At 36.5% G+C, this 19,490-nt stretch overlaps 1 protein-coding gene across 2 annotated transcripts in view; it reads left to right on the forward strand.

Moving 5' to 3' along the window:
- Nucleotides 1-19,490, forward strand: part of LOC114657874 (chromodomain Y-like protein 2) — a 361,796-nt gene that overhangs the window by 85,367 nt on the left and 256,939 nt on the right. For both annotated transcript variants that reach the window (XM_028809820.2, XM_051932120.1), the window contains exon 2: nucleotides 16,508-17,036. In XM_028809820.2, the coding sequence (XP_028665653.1) occupies nucleotides 16,508-17,036 (529 nt within the window). The remainder of the gene's footprint in view (nucleotides 1-16,507; nucleotides 17,037-19,490) is intronic.

Consider the following 19,490-nt stretch of genomic DNA (forward strand, 5'->3'; position numbering starts at 1 on the left):
GCACATGTACATAAGTATTCACAGCTTTTGCCATGAAGCCTAAAATTGAGCTCAGGTCCATCCTGTTTCCCCTGATCATCCTTGAGATGTTTCTGCAGCTTAATTGGAGTCCACCTGTGGTAAATTCAGTTGATTGGACATGATTTGGAAAGGCACACACCTGTCTATATAAGGTCCCACAGTTGACAGTTCATGTCAGAGCACAAACCAAGCATGAAGTCAAAGGAATTGTCTGTAGACCTCCGAGACAGGATTGTCTCGAGGCACAAATCTGGGGAAGGTTAACATAAAAATTTCTTCTGCTTTGAAGGTCCCAATGAGCACAGTGGCCTCCATCATCCGTAAGTGGAAAAAGTTTGAAACCACCAGGACTCTTTCTAGAGCTGGCCAGCCATCTAAACTGAGCGATCGGGGGAGAAGGGCCTTAGTCAGGGAAGTGACCAAGAACCGATGGTCACTCTGTCAGAGCTCCAGAGGTCCTCTGTGGTGAGAGGAGAACCTTCCAGAAGGACAACCATCTCTGCAGCAATCCACCAATCAGGCCTGTATGATAGAGTGGCCAGACTGAAGCCACTCCTTAGTAAAAGGCACATGGCAGCCTTCCTGGAGTTTGCCAAAAGGCACCTGAAGGACTCTCAGACCATGAAAAAGAAAATTCTCTGGTCTGATGAGACAAAGATTGAACTCTTTGGTATGAATGCCAGGTGTCACGTTTGGAGGAAACCAGGCACCGCTCATCACCAGGCCAATGCCATCCCTACAGTGAAGCATGGTGGTGGCAGCATCATGCTGTGGGGATGTTTTTCAGCGGCAGGGACTGGGAGACTAGTCAGGATAAAGGGAAAGATGACTGCAGCAATGTACAGAGACATCCTGGATGAAAACCTGCTCCAGAGCGCTCTTGACCTTAGACTGGGGCGACGGTTCATCTTTCAGCAGGACAACGACCCTAAACACACAGCCAAGATATCAAAGGAGTGGCTTCAGGACAACTCTGTGAATGTCCTTGAGTGGCCCAGCCAGAGCCCAGACTTGAATCCGATTGAACATCTCTGGAGAGATCTTAAAATGGCTGTGCACCGACGCTTCCCATCCAACCTGATGGAGCTTGAGAGGTGCTGCAAAGAGGAATGGGCGAAACTGGCCAAGGATAGGTGTGCCAAGCTTGTGGCATCATATTCAAAAAGACTTGAGGCTGTAATTGCTGCCAAAGGTGCATCGACAAAGTATTGAGCAAAGGCTGTGAATACTTATGTGCATGTGATTTCTCAGTTTTTTTATTTTTAATAAATTTGCAAAAACCTCAAGTAAACTTTTTTCACGTTGTCATTATGTGGTGTTGTGTGTAGAATTCTGAAGAAAAAATGAATTTAATCCATTTTGGAATAAGGCTGTAACATAACAAAATGTGGAAAAATTGATGTGCTGTGAATACTTTCCGGATGTACTGTATTTAAGTGTTTTTACTCTGTCAGTTTGTCAGATTCTGATTATAGTAGATTAAAAGTGAGGCACAGTTGCATTTTGGTAAATTATGTACACCCTTTGATTTGATACAACAGGGAGGAAATTTTTCACTCTCATTTTATTGATAATCTACTTATAATAAATCTGTGTTCATAAATAGCTATCCTTCTTTTTGGCAAAGAATAAATCACTTCCTAAGGGACTTTCTGGAAAGATGAAAACATGTATTAACACAGCTTTCTTGGTGTATTTATCCATAGCCCTAGAATTAGGTCTTGACAAAACATATATGCACCCTTTGGGCAAAGAGGCAGCAGGCAATTAATAAGTTACATAATTCTGGCTTTGGTATGGCAGTAAGTTCTATGGACGTTTTATATTTTTAAAGAATCTATATTTTGACACCAGATCTCCGTAACTAAACATGGAACTCGAGAGCAGCTACTTTCTCCTGACAACTTTGAAAACACTCCTGTTACTTTGAAACACGTTTTTGAGTTTTCAAATCGATGGAAAGAGGGTGTAATCAAAACATTGGGCTGGGATTTCCAAGACATAAATGACAATCTCTGTTAAATGCACAGAAGCCTTTTTGAAGGACGGACTAGATGGGGTATAATATGGCTAACAAGGCCATTACCAGTTGGTCCCCTCTCAGTGATCGAGATAAGTAAGTGAAAGTTGTGTGGGTACTTTAGGTACTTGAAATTGATTCTGATAATTGCCAAAGGGCTCAATTCTTTGTAAGTCTTGAATTAAACAATAACATTATTCTTTTTGTCCGATGCAAAGTATTGCCTATATTTCAGATCCTAGCATGACTATAAACCTTTTCACTGAGTTTAAAGCCATTTATGATTAGATTCACTGAATTACAAAAAACAGTTGTTTGTCCTTATTCCTCATAATTATAGTTTGCTCAGCTAAATGAGTTTTAAATTTTATAGCTAAGTTAATAATCTCATGAAAACGTGTTCAATTAGAACTCATTGCAACTCTTTTTGCTTCTATAATGCCCATTGATCACATTGCAGCTGCTTTATCCCCATCAATAAACCTTAAATCTTGGGGTTCAGATTGTAGAGAAAGGAAAATAAAATCAGGAGATGGACAATATTTTAAGGAGCAGACTGAAACATAGTCATGGATAGGCAAAGGGCAGAATGATGGGAGGAGTTGTTTAGCACTGATCATCAATCTCAAAATACAAGAACAAGAATCAAAGTCAATCACAAAGATCCTTACACTTTTTAAAATTCTTCTATCACTAAGATATATTTTTTATTTTGTTAGAAAATGAGAATCCAAAACTGTTTGCCACACACTGCTATCTTAAATAATGTGTGCACAAAGATATCATATTCCCTGCCCCTGTGATCTGACCAGCAATGGACATTGTTACAATTAGATAGATAGATAGATAGATAGATTTTTATTGTCATTGTCACTTTTACAAAGGAACAACGAAATTGAAGGTGCAATCGACTCAGTGTGAGGAATAAGAGTTAAAAAGACAAGAAGAGAGAAAATAATAACAAACCGAATAGTAATAAGTCAACAAGTGCAATTTGTATATTTAAGGTCTATATTGCACATTGGAAGAATAATATGGAGCAGTTTTATTCTGAGTTAACAGTGTGGTGGTATCCATGCCTAACCACAACAAAATGATGTTGCCAATTAAAACAAATTTTTGGCATGGACCTTAATAGAAGTGAATTTAGAATAATAATAATATTTCAAAATGTTCTTAAATAAATACAAGAATAAAATAGAATTTTAAACTGTGGTTGACATTCATGACCCTCAGCACTTTTTCCTGAATATGCTTGTGAAAATGAAATGGGATAAGTATACTGTAGACTAATAGCTAGGTGAGTTGATATGGCAGTTTTTATAGCAAGTATTAATATCTAATAAGGACAATATTAAGTGAATTAATTTAATTTTCATGCTTATCCAATCAAAGGAGAGGGATTATAATTAACAATGTTTTCATCTTCTTTTTATTATAATTATGACTTTAATAAAAACATACAAGCGAGCCTTGGATTAACTAGAAACTTAAATATCCATTGAAACTGTCCATTAATGGAGAAATTGGCAAAAATGCACAATGGTTATTTAGTTTATGGAAGAAGCATTTCAAACATCTTAATAAATTCACAGTTAAGCATTATTGCTGTACTTTAAATTACAAAAGACAAATATTTAAGCTAAATGAATCAGGAGTATCTATAGTATCTTAACCTTATGTTTAAATGCCCCACAGTTTTTGATTATGAAACAGTACCTCATAGGGCTGGAAAAAGCACAATTATGCGGAAGACCTACTGCTAAATGACAATTGATCAAACAAACTGTTCAGCAAAAAAATACAAGTTGAATATACTTTTACATTGCATAGAGGTATGCTTATATATACATACTGTGTATCATATACTGCATTCCAATGTTATACTGCTGGTGTATGCTTCCAAATGCATTACTGACTAGTGATATAATAAAACTGAAGAATGACTTTTGGATGCATTTTTTGTATATTGAATTATGTAAAGGTTCTGTATGATGGAACCAGTTTTCTGAGCAGAGTAAAATTACGTGGGACACAACAGTCAAAAAGAGCACTCTCATGAAGAATGTTGTCTTTATTTAAATATTGAAGTTTACTATATTTTATTTGTTTGATCTTTGGGATTGAATGCAGCTTTTGGCTTTCAGTATCAGAAAATTGGGCTTGCCATTAGAGGTTATATAGAATTGTTTGTATGCAATGTTTTGAGGTAAGTATAAAATCCCTGTGTATCTGAATAATGAAGATTTATGTTTTAATGAATCTTAAGGATTTCTGTTTGCCATATGAAAGTATATTATTTGTGTAAATTGTTAATGTGATGTCTTTGACACAGTATTTTAAAAGCCACCACACATGCTCATTGACATCTGAGATTGTTAGTAGTTTCTAGTGAATTTCTTCTGGTGATCTTCTTTGTAAGAATTAACCTGCCTTTTTTGAAAACAAAATCACCAAGTGGTAGGGTTTCCCAGATATTATATATAAGTGTAAAAAGTGTTACATTATTTCACATGTAAGCCTACTACCACAGATATACTTTAAAATTGCAAAGACAATTACAGAGCAGTGTACAGTATATATAGGTGTTGAATTAGGTCCAGGCTGGTCCTAGGTGTCCGCAGTGAAGCTACAGTGTAGAAAGCTTGGCCAAGAAAGTGACAAGTAACTTATTTCTTATTTGTTTTACATGGGGGCATAATGTACTGCAGACCTGAATATCAGATTAATAGATTTTGCTTTCAAATATATTAGCTGAATTATTAAATTCCTCAAATTACATCTTAAATGACAGAAAAGCAAAAAAGTGCCATGCAGACAATTTTTTTTTTTCTTCTTCTAGCACTGAGGCAGGCAGCGTGCTGTTTTAAAAATTGCTTCCATATTAGATGTGTAAGAATACTTGGGTCATAATTTTTATTGACCAAACTCCAGCCAAGGAGAGCAAATATATAATTTGTTGACGCTCTCTAGTGATAAACAAAATAGTTCAGTTGTGTTTCACATGCAGTTTTGTGAAATTGACTCTGAAATTATTTTTTTATTTGATTTAACAGTCTTAAAATGCAAAACTCCCTAGTTTATTGTTGGAGTGTTTTAAATGTTTTGGGATGGAAAACAATGATTAGTACTAAAGATTAGTACCTAAAGATTTATTCACACTAATATATTTTCCTGCATTGTTTCCATAGCTGTATAATGCAGGTAAATCCACAGTACAGCAGTCATTTCAGTTGCGTTTTAGGGTTCTTGTTTACATAACTGTGTAGGAATACAGTGGGTTTTTAAAAATTTAACACCAAAAATGCACCATGTTGTACATTATGGTGTTTTCTTCACAGGAAAATTGACAACATGGGAACTCGCCCATTCCCATTTGTAGATACCTGCTATGTGTATGCACACTCCATGCCATGGAGGAATGTACTAAGTATTGTATCTGTGTCTGCTGCATCATCAAGATTGTGATTTCAAAGACTGGCATCATCAAGTAACTCTGGTGTTTTTTTTTAAAGCAGGAAATTATAAATAGAAGCTTATGGTTTTTTTGGTGTGTCAAAGGCATAGTTGTGAAACCCTTTAACCTTTAACAGTTCTTTTAAGTTTTTCTTCAAATTCAATTTCCTCATCACCATTGCTGTCATTCATCACAAAAATTAATTATAATGCAAACATTATATTTGGAAATTACAAAGTGTTCAGTGAGCAGCTGATTTATTGTGCATAGCTGCTTTAGAGGTAGACATTTGGTTCATATCTAGGAGACACTCAATGGGCACAGTTTGTAGATGATATATTGTAAAAATATTTGCTTAGTATGTTACATAAATGGGTTTATGACTTCTTTTGCAGCAATGTAAAGTAAAAATCTTTGGCACTGTGTTACAGTCAAATTGCAAGTACATGATGAACCTTTGAAAAATTATAACAAATTATAACATGATTTTTATGGAGTTCTATTAAAAAATTTTCAATCAATCAGATAAACAAACCTAAAAATACTGAAAATGATTTTTTTGTGGAACTGCAGTTGACAGGTTTTTGAGATATTTGTTAACATTATTGTTTTTATAAATTAAGAAAAAATGCATCACTTTTAAATTGATACATTTAAGGTATAGTTTAGAAAGGGGGACAGAAAAAAGTTTATACAAATGCTTCACTATTATCTAAAACGCAACACCTTAGATTTATTTCTTCCAAGATATCGCTCTAGTGTCAAATTACATTTGAGCAGGTGTCCTATGGATAATTCTTTTGAATTTTGTGTAGCTGGTAGTTATTTGCTAAACAGCTTTGGGATATGAGTGTTTATACAATTAGTAATTAATTACACCCTGGCTGTGGGAAAGCAGTTTTTTGATGATCACTGTGTATACTGTTAGTGAAAGAAAAAAAAACAATTGACATGCAGAACACTTTAAAATTTTAACTGCCTTTAATTAAGATCACTTTTTAATATTATGTGTGGATTAATGATCTTTAGAATGCTGCTGTATATACGTGAGATGAATTGTATGACCAAGAAATAAAGAAGAGTATTCTAAGATTGCACAATGGAAATAATGGTAGGATGGATACCAGTGCAATATAAGTAAGCAGGAAAGTCAAGGCAGGCTATAGAAATATCAGACTTAAAAGTTAAATATGACCAAAGTAAAGGTTAACTACTTGTAGCTGGGTCCAGGAATCCAGAGGCAAAAGGATGGTTAAACTAGCAGAATCCAAACCATAGGCTTTAGATTTCGTTGACCCAGAACTAAAAGAGAAAGTTAAATTTCCCTGTCTGTCTGTCTGTCTGTCTGTCTGTCTGTCTGTCTGTCTGTCTGTCTGTCTGTCTGTCTGTCTGTCTGTCTGTCTGTCTGTCTGTCTGTCTGTCTATCTATCTATCTATCTATCTATCTATCTATCTATCTATCTATCTATCTATCTATCTATCTATCTATCTATCTATCTATCTATCTATCTATCTATCTATCTATCTATCTATCTATCTATCTATCTATCTATCTATCTATCTATCTATCTATCTATCTATCTATCTATCTATCTATCTAAAGCTGTAGTTATTAAGAGCAGAATTTGACTAAAGTCGGATACAACAAATGCAAAGTACAAGGGACTAGGTGCCGGATTTATCAGTTGTTAAGGTGCTGAGTATCTGAAGATGATCGCGGCATGAATTATGTATTATTCTTGAAATGCCACCCTACCTGTTCTCAACTGCTTGTCTTGCCAATGCAGGTCACATTTAAAAAAAAAAAAAAAAAAAAAAAAAGACGGCACAGAAGATGGTATGAGACTTTTAAAACGTATCACGTCATTACTTTGAGGAATATGCAACTCTTGAATATAAAAGCACCACGAATGCATTTGTATGTCACCATTTTACTTCACCACTTCAGACCATTCATCAAACATCAAAGTACCCACAACGATCCCAGAGGATCCTCAAAGCGGCTTTCTGTCACATGTAGATAGTAAACTGAGACTCTGACGTCACATTCCGACATTTATCACACTGTGCCCCCCGACTTTTTGCTGGTACTGCAACTCGCTCACACGTCACGTTCATTTCTGAGGATGTGCTCAGAGGACGCGTCAAATGAACACTGGGAATGGGTGACAGCCATGATGCGTGAGCATACGTGTTATGAGCGTAATGAGCCCTTAGAATTACTTACGAATGTTACGAAATCACTTGTCCTATGCGTCCTAACTCACCAGTACAAGAAAACCTCCATATATGATATGTTGTTTGACTTATTTTGATGTCTAGTTATGAAATATATGTTTTTGCCAATCCCCTTTTTGGCCCTGTTAACCAGGAAACCTCCATTTTTTTAGGCCATTTTTGGACTATTGTTTGTGAAGCAAGTTACACCCTTATTATAAAGAGTAAACCAAATGTCTTGGTTTCTTGTTACTCCATTTCACACAATTTGGGTAAAGATGGGTAATATAGACTAGTAGTGTGTTTTATGCTATTTGGTGTTTGCTGATAATGAATATGATATTTTTGATAGTTGATTCTTTACCAGTGGTCCTAGTCCTGTAAGAGCTACTCCCAGAAAATATAGAAAAGCAAACTTAAGACAAACTGTAAGTATGTAGGGTATCATTAGACTATATTTTTTTAAGTACATGATTCAGCTTTTAACCGAAAGAAAGGTTCTTACCAGTTTTACTAATGCCTTTGGAATTTTTAAAAACCTGGATTAAATCTCAGTGCAGCCTTTAAAGAGATTTAATTATCTGAGCCCCTAAGAGTAGGACCTGCCCTTTAGTCCAAGGTTATAGAGTGTTACTATACCCTGTACATCTTGTATTGCTACTATGTCTTTGTAGGTGACCAGAACCTCACACAGTACTGTGGATGTGTGTTACTAGTACATTGTACACTCTTAATGTAATGATTTGGATTAATATTCAGGAGGTTTTACAATATAAGATACAGTAACATTTTATTTGCATTTTAATTGTTTCTGTACATTGCCTAGATAGTGCCATGCCATATCAAAATAAACTTCTAAATTCTTTTTCCCCCCAGGTTCCTCTCCTCTAGGTCAGTGTTGCTCATTTTATATTTAAAGCTGTGATCCTTTTGTGGACATTTATACAGTACTCTGCACTTTTCTATGTTAAACTCTATTTTCCAAGTGTTTGTCCAGTTTTAAATATTGTATGGATATTTTTGTCAAATTTGGATTCCCTTTCTAAACACTTGCTAGCTGTTATTCAGTGTATTACTTTCACACAAGTAATTTATTTCTGATTATACTGTAGTTTCCATAATTTTCAACAGGTTAGAAGTAATGCCTATTGTCGTATTAGTGGATTCAATTGTATCTGCCTTCTTATGGATTGGGGTCATATTGGCAGCTTATCAGCCATCAGGCACTTCTTCAACCTGATACACTCCCAATATCTATGCAAAAGGACGAAGGTCCAAGTCTTTAGAGTCTTTGAGCTTCCTTTCTTGCTATATGGTTGCGAGACATGGATGGTATCCAGTGACCTGAGACGAAGACTCCTTTGGTACTGTGTCTCTCCGGAAAATACTTGTGTACCGTTGGTTCGACTTTGTGTCGAATGAGTGGTTGCTCATGGAGTTCCGACTGAGGCACATTACCTGCATTGTGAGGGAGCGTCAGTTACAGCATTACGGCCATGTGTCACGTTTCCCCGAGGGTGATCCAGCTCGTAAGATCCTCATTGTTGAGGACCCGAGTGGCTGGACCATGCCAAGGGGTCACCCACGTAACACCTGGCTGCGGCAGATAGAGGGTCATTTCCGGAGGGTGGGACTGGACCACGTGTCTGCCTGGGGGGTTGCCAACTGGGATCCTGAGTTGTTTCATCATATAGTGGGTGTGGCAACGCACTGTACCAGTGCATTCTCCCCAACTTGACTTGACTTGACTTGACTTGATGTGACAGAATGCTGCTATGTGGATTATCCGGGATCGATGTGCGCGCTTCGATGTTTGATGAATGGTTCGATATGGTGAACCAAAATGCCAAGATACAAATGCATTCGTGGTGCTTTTATATTCAAGCAACGCATATTCCCCATCGTAATAACATGATACATTTTAGAAATCACACATGCCATCTTTTGTGCCGTCTTTTTTTTCTGTGGCTTCCTCCTGACCTGACAGCAGCGGCAAACAGCAATAGATCACCACACAGAACACATTAAATGTATGATATTCCAACTCTCTGCACATTTAGAATCCTTAGATTTATATTTGATATCACTTTCATGATGAAATGCATTAAAGTATGTATATTACATTTTACAGATAAATCATTAATTTTGTTTAAATAATGTATATTGTTAATAATTACACACATGGGAATGACACGGTGGCGGAGTGGTAGCACTATTGTCTTGCAGGGAGTCACGTCGCTGGTGTTCCCTGCCTGCAGTTTGCATGTTTTCCTGCTGGGTTTCCACACTGTGCTCCGGTTTCCTTCCAAAGATGTGCAGATTTGGTGACACTAAAATGATGTCAGTGTATGTGAGTGCTTGTATTCACCTTGTGATGAGCTGATGCCCCGTGTAGGGATTGTTTCTGCCTCGTGCCCAATGCTAGCAAGAATGGGCACATCCCTGGATTGATGGATTTAATCATTAAACATCCTTTTCAGAGATATTGCGATAAGGTGTCATCGGAATTTAATGGATGTTCCAGGCAATTTACAACACAGCGAAGCCGAACCTGTTCTCACCGTGATAATATCTCTCACTGCCACCTGGTGGATTCTTCCAGATTTACGTAAAGTGTGCCCACGAGTATAATCAGTACAACACTTGCATAGCAGGAGCTTCCCCTGGAGCATGTGTGGCATCACGTGAAGTATAAACCTGGCCTTAAGTGTAGTATATATTGAGTTAATTTGCTATTTGTTGCCAAAATTATTTTTTCTTCTGTATCATTTTTAAATGCTGTTTGCCTTTCTTTCAGTAGCAATTCTTTTTTCAGTTTCTCTTTTAACATTAGACATGCTTTGATTACTTCCTGCTGTTTCTAGTATTTTGAATTTTGTAGGTTGTTTTAAAATGTTGTGTTCTGTGGAGAGCTTTTATGTTATTAATAATCCCTTTATTCACCCATTTTATTTTTGGAATGTATTTTGGCTAGAATCCCCAATATCTCTGAGCTGACTCCATCAGTTATTTATATTTGCATTATTTTCATTTTCCTTAATTTGTTTCATAGGTATTTTCTTCATCCCCAGAAAGCTTTCACAAATTATTACTGTTCATGTTGGTGAATATTTGGATGCTTTCAAATACAATTTTGGGTTTAACCATGTTGTGATTGTTGTTGGTCAAATGATCAATATTGTTAGTTTCTCTTATTCTGTCTTTATTATTAGAAAAGACAAAGTCTATACTGGCATTACCTCATTCTGTTTTTGGGACAAATTTAGGAAATAGTCATTTGTCATAAGTGTCATTTGAACTTCCTTTTCTGCATTTTCAAGAGGGACTTTCCAATCAGTGTTTGGAAAGTTCAAATCCTCCATGATCAGCTCATCTTTTTATTATTATTCTTTATTCAGTGATGACACTCTTAAATCATTTTCCTGGATTTCTGGCATCTGGTTTACTGCACAGCCCACTGTATCCTGAAAGAGCACAACATGGCAAGATTAGTTCTGTTTATGAGCATGATTAAAAAAAAAAAAAAAAAAAAAAAGGCCAAAGCAAAATACAATGGCGCATTCCTGCATCTTTTAAAGGTTTTATTTCTCATGAGAGACATTGCCTTCTTAGGTTTACTAGTGAACTTTGTTCTGTGTTCAAATGGAAATTGCTGTGCTTGGCTATCTGAAACTGCAGCTGCTTTATCAGAAATTGTGTTAGCAGAAGTGTTTGGCTGACTGTCTTGTGTTATACTGCTTAAGCTCTCTGGGAGAACCAGGCAAAGTCTTTCAGTCACAATATTAATGAATATTTGTGGGTGGCATAGTGGATAGTGTTACCCCCTCGCAGATTTAATGTCCTTGGTTCAAATTCTCCACTTGGTTATTATATTTGTGGAGTATACACAATCTGTGTTCATCTGCTCTGACTGGTTCCTCTTACTTACCAAAAGACATGCTAGTTAACTGGCCATGTGTGAAAGGGAGTATGGTTATTTACATGATTAAGCTCTGTGATGAACTGGGTCCCGTGCAAAGACTGTTTCCCATCTTGCACCCATTACTGCCAGTATAAGGTCTGAGACCCTCCAACACTGAATTAGATTTAAGCAGTTTTGAAAATGTTATGTATGTACAGTATATATCAAAATTTACCATAACATTCTAAAACCAATAATCAGATTTATTGTTCCAGGTGGCTGGAGTCTGTCAGAGCAGTATTGACCACAAACAATGAAGCACCAGACTTTGTGTTACTAATACAAGTAGTATAAATAAATGTTAGAATCTGCAATTAACCTATTACAAACATGTTTAGGATTTGTCGGGGGAAGGAGAGGGTACTGGGGGGAAATATGTTTCCTTTTTCTCATAGCTAAATACAGACAGAACTATAGATGTATTAATTTTTAAACCTGTCTTAATATTTGACTATGTTTATATTAATAAATCTGTATATTCTTGACAAATAAAAAGTTGCAATTATAATACTTCCTGGAATATTAATGGGGGAATCTAATTACTTGAACAGGAAAACTAAAATGCATTTTTTCTTGTACTTATGGCATGGTGTGCTGCAGTGTTTTCAACTGAGTCACTTCCCATATCCTACTGTGTTGCAAATCACTTGTGCTGTAGATGTATTTACTGTTCTGTATATCTATTATCCATTTTCACATTCTTGTTTTTATAGTTTAGGGCTGTAGGGTGCCAGACCCAATCCTTGTAGCAAGAAATGTAAGATGGGAGCCTACTCTGTGAATTGCGGGTATAAACAATTTATTGTGCCTGATTAACAAGATGAATGATTCATTAAATTAGTTTATATATTTGGAAAAAAGAAAGTCTGGGGTACTCAGAAAATAAAACCCTCTCAAATAAGGGGATAAGAACACTGCATGTTCATGTATTGAATGTAGTGTTTTTCTGTTTGGGTGGTAGGCTGCAAGACAATTGATAGTGTGAGATTTACAGATTGAAAAAATGCACAGTTTAGTGAGGCAGCCACTTTGAAGCCTGTCTGGTTGAACATTTTTTACTTTAATGTATCAGTGTGAGTTGTAAGGTGGCTTTCAAGTACGTTTCAACGTCAGTTGAGAAACTCGGGCTAATTTAAGCCACACTAAACAGGTGAGATGGATTTGTGGTGTTTTTATTTTTCCTATGCTGGGATAACACCTGCCTATCCAAGACATCTTTTAATTTGAGTTCATCCATTTATTAAGCCAACTTATTTGTGTTACGATAACAAATGCATACAAGAACTGAACATTTTTTTTATTCTGATCTATTATATTGGTTTGATTGTTGTGCATATCACTTTCTTAGAATATTCATTTTCTAGGGCTATGCTACAGGGATTTTTATTTCTTTATTTCTGGAATACTTTTGTTTTTTTACTTTGGTATTGACCATCTTACAAACACCTACAGGAAAGTAACTAAAAGATATTTTTTTTTTTTTTTTTAATAAAATATGTATATGAAAAATGCAACCATTTAAAACACGAAAGTTCATTTTGGCACTGAACCTGGCAGTCATCACTCAGAATTTAAAGAATAAGCTTTTTTTTCCTCATTTTTAAAACAACATGGGTACGCTGTTTTGCAATATGTGTGTAATCTCAAAAGGAGGATCAATGCTCAGTAACATTTTTGACCTCTGAACCAATTAGCTTCATTGTAAAACACAAGAGAAGGCTTTTTTATTGTTATTATAAAATATACTTTACTTTAGAATACAATTTTCACATGACAAACTAATATACGAGGGGGAGTCATGTGATTTATTAGAAAATGGACCGAACCATTACAAAACTGAAAATGTAATTTGTCAAAGTAGTCTGCACCCTTCTCAATGTACTTGCACCACCTGCTGGGAAGTGCCTGGATTCCAGCAGAATAAAAGGTTTTGTCTTATCCTTGCAACTACTGGTGTACCCAAGTTATTGTCGAACACTACATGCTGAAGAGTAATACAGTCACTAGTACAAGTTACTGTGACTTACTGGAGACCAATGTGAAGCCTGCTATTCGATCCAAGTGGCGGAGACTGCTGTCTCAAGGAGTCCTCTTGCGGTAAGACAATGACCACCCACACACTAAGAACACCAAGGCTTGTCTGGAAAAACTGAAGTTTGAGGTATTGTCACATACTACTTATTTGCCAGATTTGACACCATGTGATTTTAACCTTTTGGACCGCTAAAAAAACATCTGGCAGGTGGTACAAGTGCATCGAGAAGGGTGGAGACTACATTGAGAAATTTTGTTAAGGTTTGTTCTGTTTTCTAATAAATCCCATTTTCTAACTTTAGCTTGCTCCCCCTCATGGACACAATGACTGTGCAGAGGTAACTGGTTGAAAAATACCAAATTCATCATTTAAAAACAACATTCTTTTTGTTTTATTTCTAGGTAAATATTTTTGCTTTCCTGGCTAGCATTTTTAATTTTATGGTTACAAAGATCATTAAACTTACCTTGTGTAACTTCAAGCAACAGGAAAGTGAGTTGGAGTTGTAGAGGTTCACACAAGCTTTGAACAGCAAGCTATTTAGTTTAGTGCTTTCATTTAAATATGATGCATTGGCTGTCTGATTTGTCATTAGTTGTGAGTATCAGACAATTAAGAGTCAGCAGTTTAACAAAACATAGCCACATGATTCTTGGTTTTTTTTTGTTTCTCTTAAGGTTTGGTGGTGAGATGATCAGGGGTTTTTGTCGTTCCCCCTAATTTTGTATTGCAGAACAGCAGTTTAGTGATTGCCTGCATTCAAACACAGACACTGTTCGCATTTTTGGAAGAGGAGGCTAAACGCTAAAAGCAGGGCTAGCTTTTGAAAAATAATGATGATCTTTTTTAGTCAAATATAAGCATTTTTGATGGACTGACAGGGAACATTTTTTTCTTGAACTGTATTGTGTATATCTGTATTTTGTTTTTCTCCAATTTTTGCCCAAGGTCTTATCTCCTTAAAAGATAAACATCAACTGTGTAAAAATGTAAAAGCCTCTGAAAGAACTGTGTTCTAACCTGTTAAATAAGAATTTAGAACTTTTTTGTGTTTATGAGGTACATGTCTAGTTTTCTTTTTATCATTTTCACATAAATGTATTTTTACATTTTCAGTTTTTGGTGGGCACAATTAAGCCACGCTATCACTGATATAACTATGTGTGGAATCTCCTCATTGTGCATACTTGATTCCAAATAGTAAAATCTTGCTTGAACCTCTGTCTTGCAACAGAGGGTAGGTGAATAACATTTGCATGCAGGAAGATTTTTGGCAGGAATCATTTATGGGAGTAATTTTTCAAAGATGTAGCAGCCACAACAATGTTCATACTATATGTTCGATGAGCCACAGAGAGATAAAACATCACTGCTAACCTACAAATACTTAACAATTGCTATGATTTAAAATTCTTTGGTTAAATTGATGTAAACTTATTTTTGTATATACTTATCTGTGGAATATTTCATTGTTGTACCAACTAAACACCTATTTTGCACATCAGTAAATATTTTTTTTATTTTAATTAAGATATTGAGATCTTACTTCATTACTGTTTTTGAACATTCATTAGGGAAGATTAATAACAAGACTGAGTAAGAAATACCACAGAAAACGTTGTTAATTTCAAAGTGATGTAACAAATATGCCTTACAAGATAAGGTAGTTCTCATAAGGTGACTTTACAGGAGAAAACATATACTGTATAGCAGGTTATATTATGAGGAGTTGCAGGTTACAAGTTATTTAGCTGTACTATACAAGTTTCTCTAACCTCTGTGAAAATAAAACCGGATAATGGCCAATATCTATTTTGTTTTTATTGTTGTCAATATTGAAATCATTAAAGCTATAGCATTCACTTGGGGGGGAAAAAAGTGTTTCTTGTAATGTAGTCATACATCATGTTATCTGTAGTTGGCTCAGATAAGCATGAGGCTGACATTAATCCTCTGTCTGCCTGATTAACCCAATTCTTTTCTATATTCTTTAAAGAACAGGTCATGGCTTTCTACAGTGCATTTAATAATCTTATGGAGTATAAAATAGCTGTAGGTGCAAATGTGACATTAAATGAGAATGTGAAGAATTGCTGTCAGAAATTAAGTCCTTGCAGTGATATCACTTCCAAATCAGTGTGTTAAAAAAATCTATAAAAAAAATCTTGAAATAATGAATGAGAAATTAAGTGCATTTGTCTTATTGTCATTGTATTAGAGTGACTGGAAAACTGAAACATATTGATTCCTTGAATGAAAAATTTGTTCAAAATTAAAGTTATAGAAAATTAGTAAATTTCACATGGGCACCACTGTATTGTTTACAGCAACAACCCAGCTGTTAGCCACATGGTTTCCAACCTGTAATGTCATCACGTCACAAGTTAACGGCAGGCACAAACTAATGTCTGAACTCTGACTAAAAGCAATTTAGTGTGGGAGAAGATAAAAGGGTTTCTAATAAATAATTTATAGTTTAATATTTTTGTTTTGGCTTGCTTTGTTCTTAGACCTGGTACTTTAGATTTTTTTTTGGTTTTGGTTCTTTTATAATCATACTTTGATTCTGGCTAGTTGAAAGAACGTTTCTTCTCAACATTCCTTTTGAAAGGCCTAAATTTCCTAGTCACAGAACTAACACAAAGTACTTGTTTCTGCACTTGTTTCAGTAACTAAAAAGAAAGTTTTTAATGTTTGTGTTATCTTATTGATTGGTTCATTGCCCTCCACTAAAGTATTAAATGATATACATGTTGCACATTGATCTGAAGTCTTTTTCTCAATTTTGCCTGACAGGTAGAAAAAATAGTTGACAGACGAAAGAATAAAAAGGGAAAATGGGAATATCTAATTCGATGGAAGGGTTATGGCAGCAATGAAGATACGTGGGAGCCGGAAAATCATCTCCTTCATTGTGAAGAGTTTATTGATGAATTTAATGGACTACAGTTTCACAAAGACAAACGTTCCAAACCAGGAAAGCATGGTGGAGCACCTCGTTTTCTGAGGCGAGGCATATCTTCAGATGGTATTCGGGGAAAAGTTGCAGCCCAGAGGAAAAGAAGAAGTAACTCAAATGGTTCTCAGAAACAACGAAAAGCCTGTGCTGGTAAACATCAAGGTGATAGGGCTACAAAGACTGTTACATACAGGACAACACCAAGTGGGTTACAAATCATGCCAATGAGAAAACCACACAATGGAGTACAAAATGGAGACAGCAACTTGCATTATGGAAATGCAGACCACTCACATAATGATGAAACAGAAAATGAAATGCCAGATGATCTAGACATCAATGATTCTCCCTTGATGAATGGAATTGGTAGGTTTTTTTTTTTTTTTTTTGGTAAGTTGGTGCTTTAATGTGATTTGTAACAATGAGAAAGCAGACCAACTTGCCAGTTTCAACAACTCTTAATTTGTTTTTCAAATTTGAATACATAAGCAAATATTCAGAGTTTATGTTGAATGTTTTAGCTTTTTAGCTACTTTGTAAAGTTTTCAGAGGCAGGTTTTAATTTAGTTTAGTGTAGCTATTCGATGGGTATACAGTATGTGGTTGTTACCTGTGGTATATGTCAAAACTCAAGCTGCCACAGTCTTCTCAAGTGGTAGACAGTTATTGCTTCCTACTAAATAACCCCTCAACAGAATGTTGTAGCACTAGTAATCTGGTGAAGAGATAGTGAAAGAACTGTATTAGAGATGTGTAAATAAATATTTGATAATGGTTTATAAATGGTAGAAAGACACCCCGATATGAGAGTCACTATGATGATATCTAGAGATTGACATAAACCTTGTTTGATACCTCTTTTGCTGTATTATGAGTAGCATATTATTTAGTGCTAATACTTAGTATCCATATTACTAAACGAGAATGGTAAACCAGATATGGAAGCAGGGACATGCCCGTGGACGCAAAAGACATAGTGCACAAGCGCCACACAAACCCCCCCCCCCCCCCCCCCCCCAATAGTGAAACGGGAGAGACTACGCACGTGTGCAGACGCCACACATTCACCCCCCCGCAACAGTACAAAATGGGAGAAACTACGAACCATCAGAGTAGGAAGCAAAGTAAAACGTCATAAAGAGAGGCCGCAAGCGGGATAAAGCGAGGTCAGAAATAAAACACAGAGTTGGAAACAAAATAAAACACAGAGTTGGAAACAAAGTCAAACTTCATAAAGGGATTAAAGAAACAAAGCACACCTACCCCCCCCGAGTTAAACGGGAGAGACTATGCACGTGCACAGACACCACACAAAGCACCCCCCATCACCCACCCCAAACCGCACCAGAGCAAAACGGGAGAGACTACAAACCGTCCGAGTAGGAAACAAAGTTAAACGTCATAAACAGGTAAACGAACAAGGACAAACACATAGAGAGCAGGTTACAAAACAAAGCCACCCTCCCCACAGTAAAACGAGAAAGAGTACGGACCGTCTGACATACCGCAAGCAGGATACAGCGAGGTCAGAAATAAAACACAGAGTAGGAAACAAACTAAAACTTCATAAAAGGATTAAAGAATGGGGACGAACACATGGAGAGCGGGTTACAGATGATGACAACTGGAATGCAACAGCTACTAAAAAAACCTATGGAATTAAACACATGCACACTGAGATACAGAATATAAAAGCAGAAACAACGACACTTAAACGTCCACACCACACAGCGGATGCGGACCCTGAAGGTTCAGGCGCCTACATCGGGCGTCAGAACGGGCAGTAAAGTACAAAAGCCAAATGCGCCTACACAGCATGGTAAGAACCGACATAATACGGAAGGCGCAGGCGTCGCCGCCATATTGTGAGTGGCACTAATGCGCCATATTGTGAGTGGCACTAATGCATACAGAGTCCACAAAGGTTCATACATCAAACCCGCAATGGTACGGACACGCGTCTCAAACCGCGGAAGCAAAACTGTCTCGGCTCCAAAACCAAACAGCTCAACAACTAACACAGCTTCGACACCGAGCCCGCGTGGACAGATCTAATGAACGTGGGATACGAAGTGAAACGGGAAACACTACAGAGTCCGCAGTGCTCCACAATGCACCGCATAATAGTTCGGAAAGAGCTACAGTGACACGGGCGAACGCTCTGAATTAAACATACGTCATCCTCACACGTCCAAACAATAGATAGATAGATAGATAGATACTTTATTAATCCCAATGGGAAATTCACATTTTCCAGCAGCAGCATACTAATACAATAAATAATATTAAATTAAAGAATGATGATAATGCAGGTGAAAAAAAGACAATAACTTTGTAGAATGTTAAATGTTAACGTTTACCCCCCCTAAGTGAATCACATTACAGTGATGCATTATTAACAGTACGATAAACATCACAGTATCGCAAACAAATGAACATTATTACTCGAAAAAGGCAAGATATATTCACCACGGACCACGTGTCATTAAAGCAAAAGCACAATAAAGCGAGATCAGAAATAAAAGACAGAGTAGAAAGCAAAGTGAAACGTCATAAACAGGTACACGGGCGAACGCTCCGTATTAAACGTGCGTCATCCTCACACGTGGCTGCCCAGCGGGCACGGGTTCAAACCACTGGGGGTAGGCGAGCGAAGCGAGCAGGGGGCAGAGCCCCCTTGTCTTTAAGAATATATGCTCATTTTTTAACTGGTATGGAAATTTCAGCTTTAAAGAAAAATGTCCAACACCTTTTTACACAGTAATATTACTATCTTTTTATTTGCAAAGGTTGTGTTTTAGATCATGTATGTTTACACTC

Source organism: Erpetoichthys calabaricus, chromosome 9 (genome assembly GCF_900747795.2).
Source record: "Erpetoichthys calabaricus chromosome 9, fErpCal1.3, whole genome shotgun sequence".
Lineage (NCBI taxonomy): Eukaryota > Metazoa > Chordata > Cladistia > Polypteriformes > Polypteridae > Erpetoichthys > Erpetoichthys calabaricus.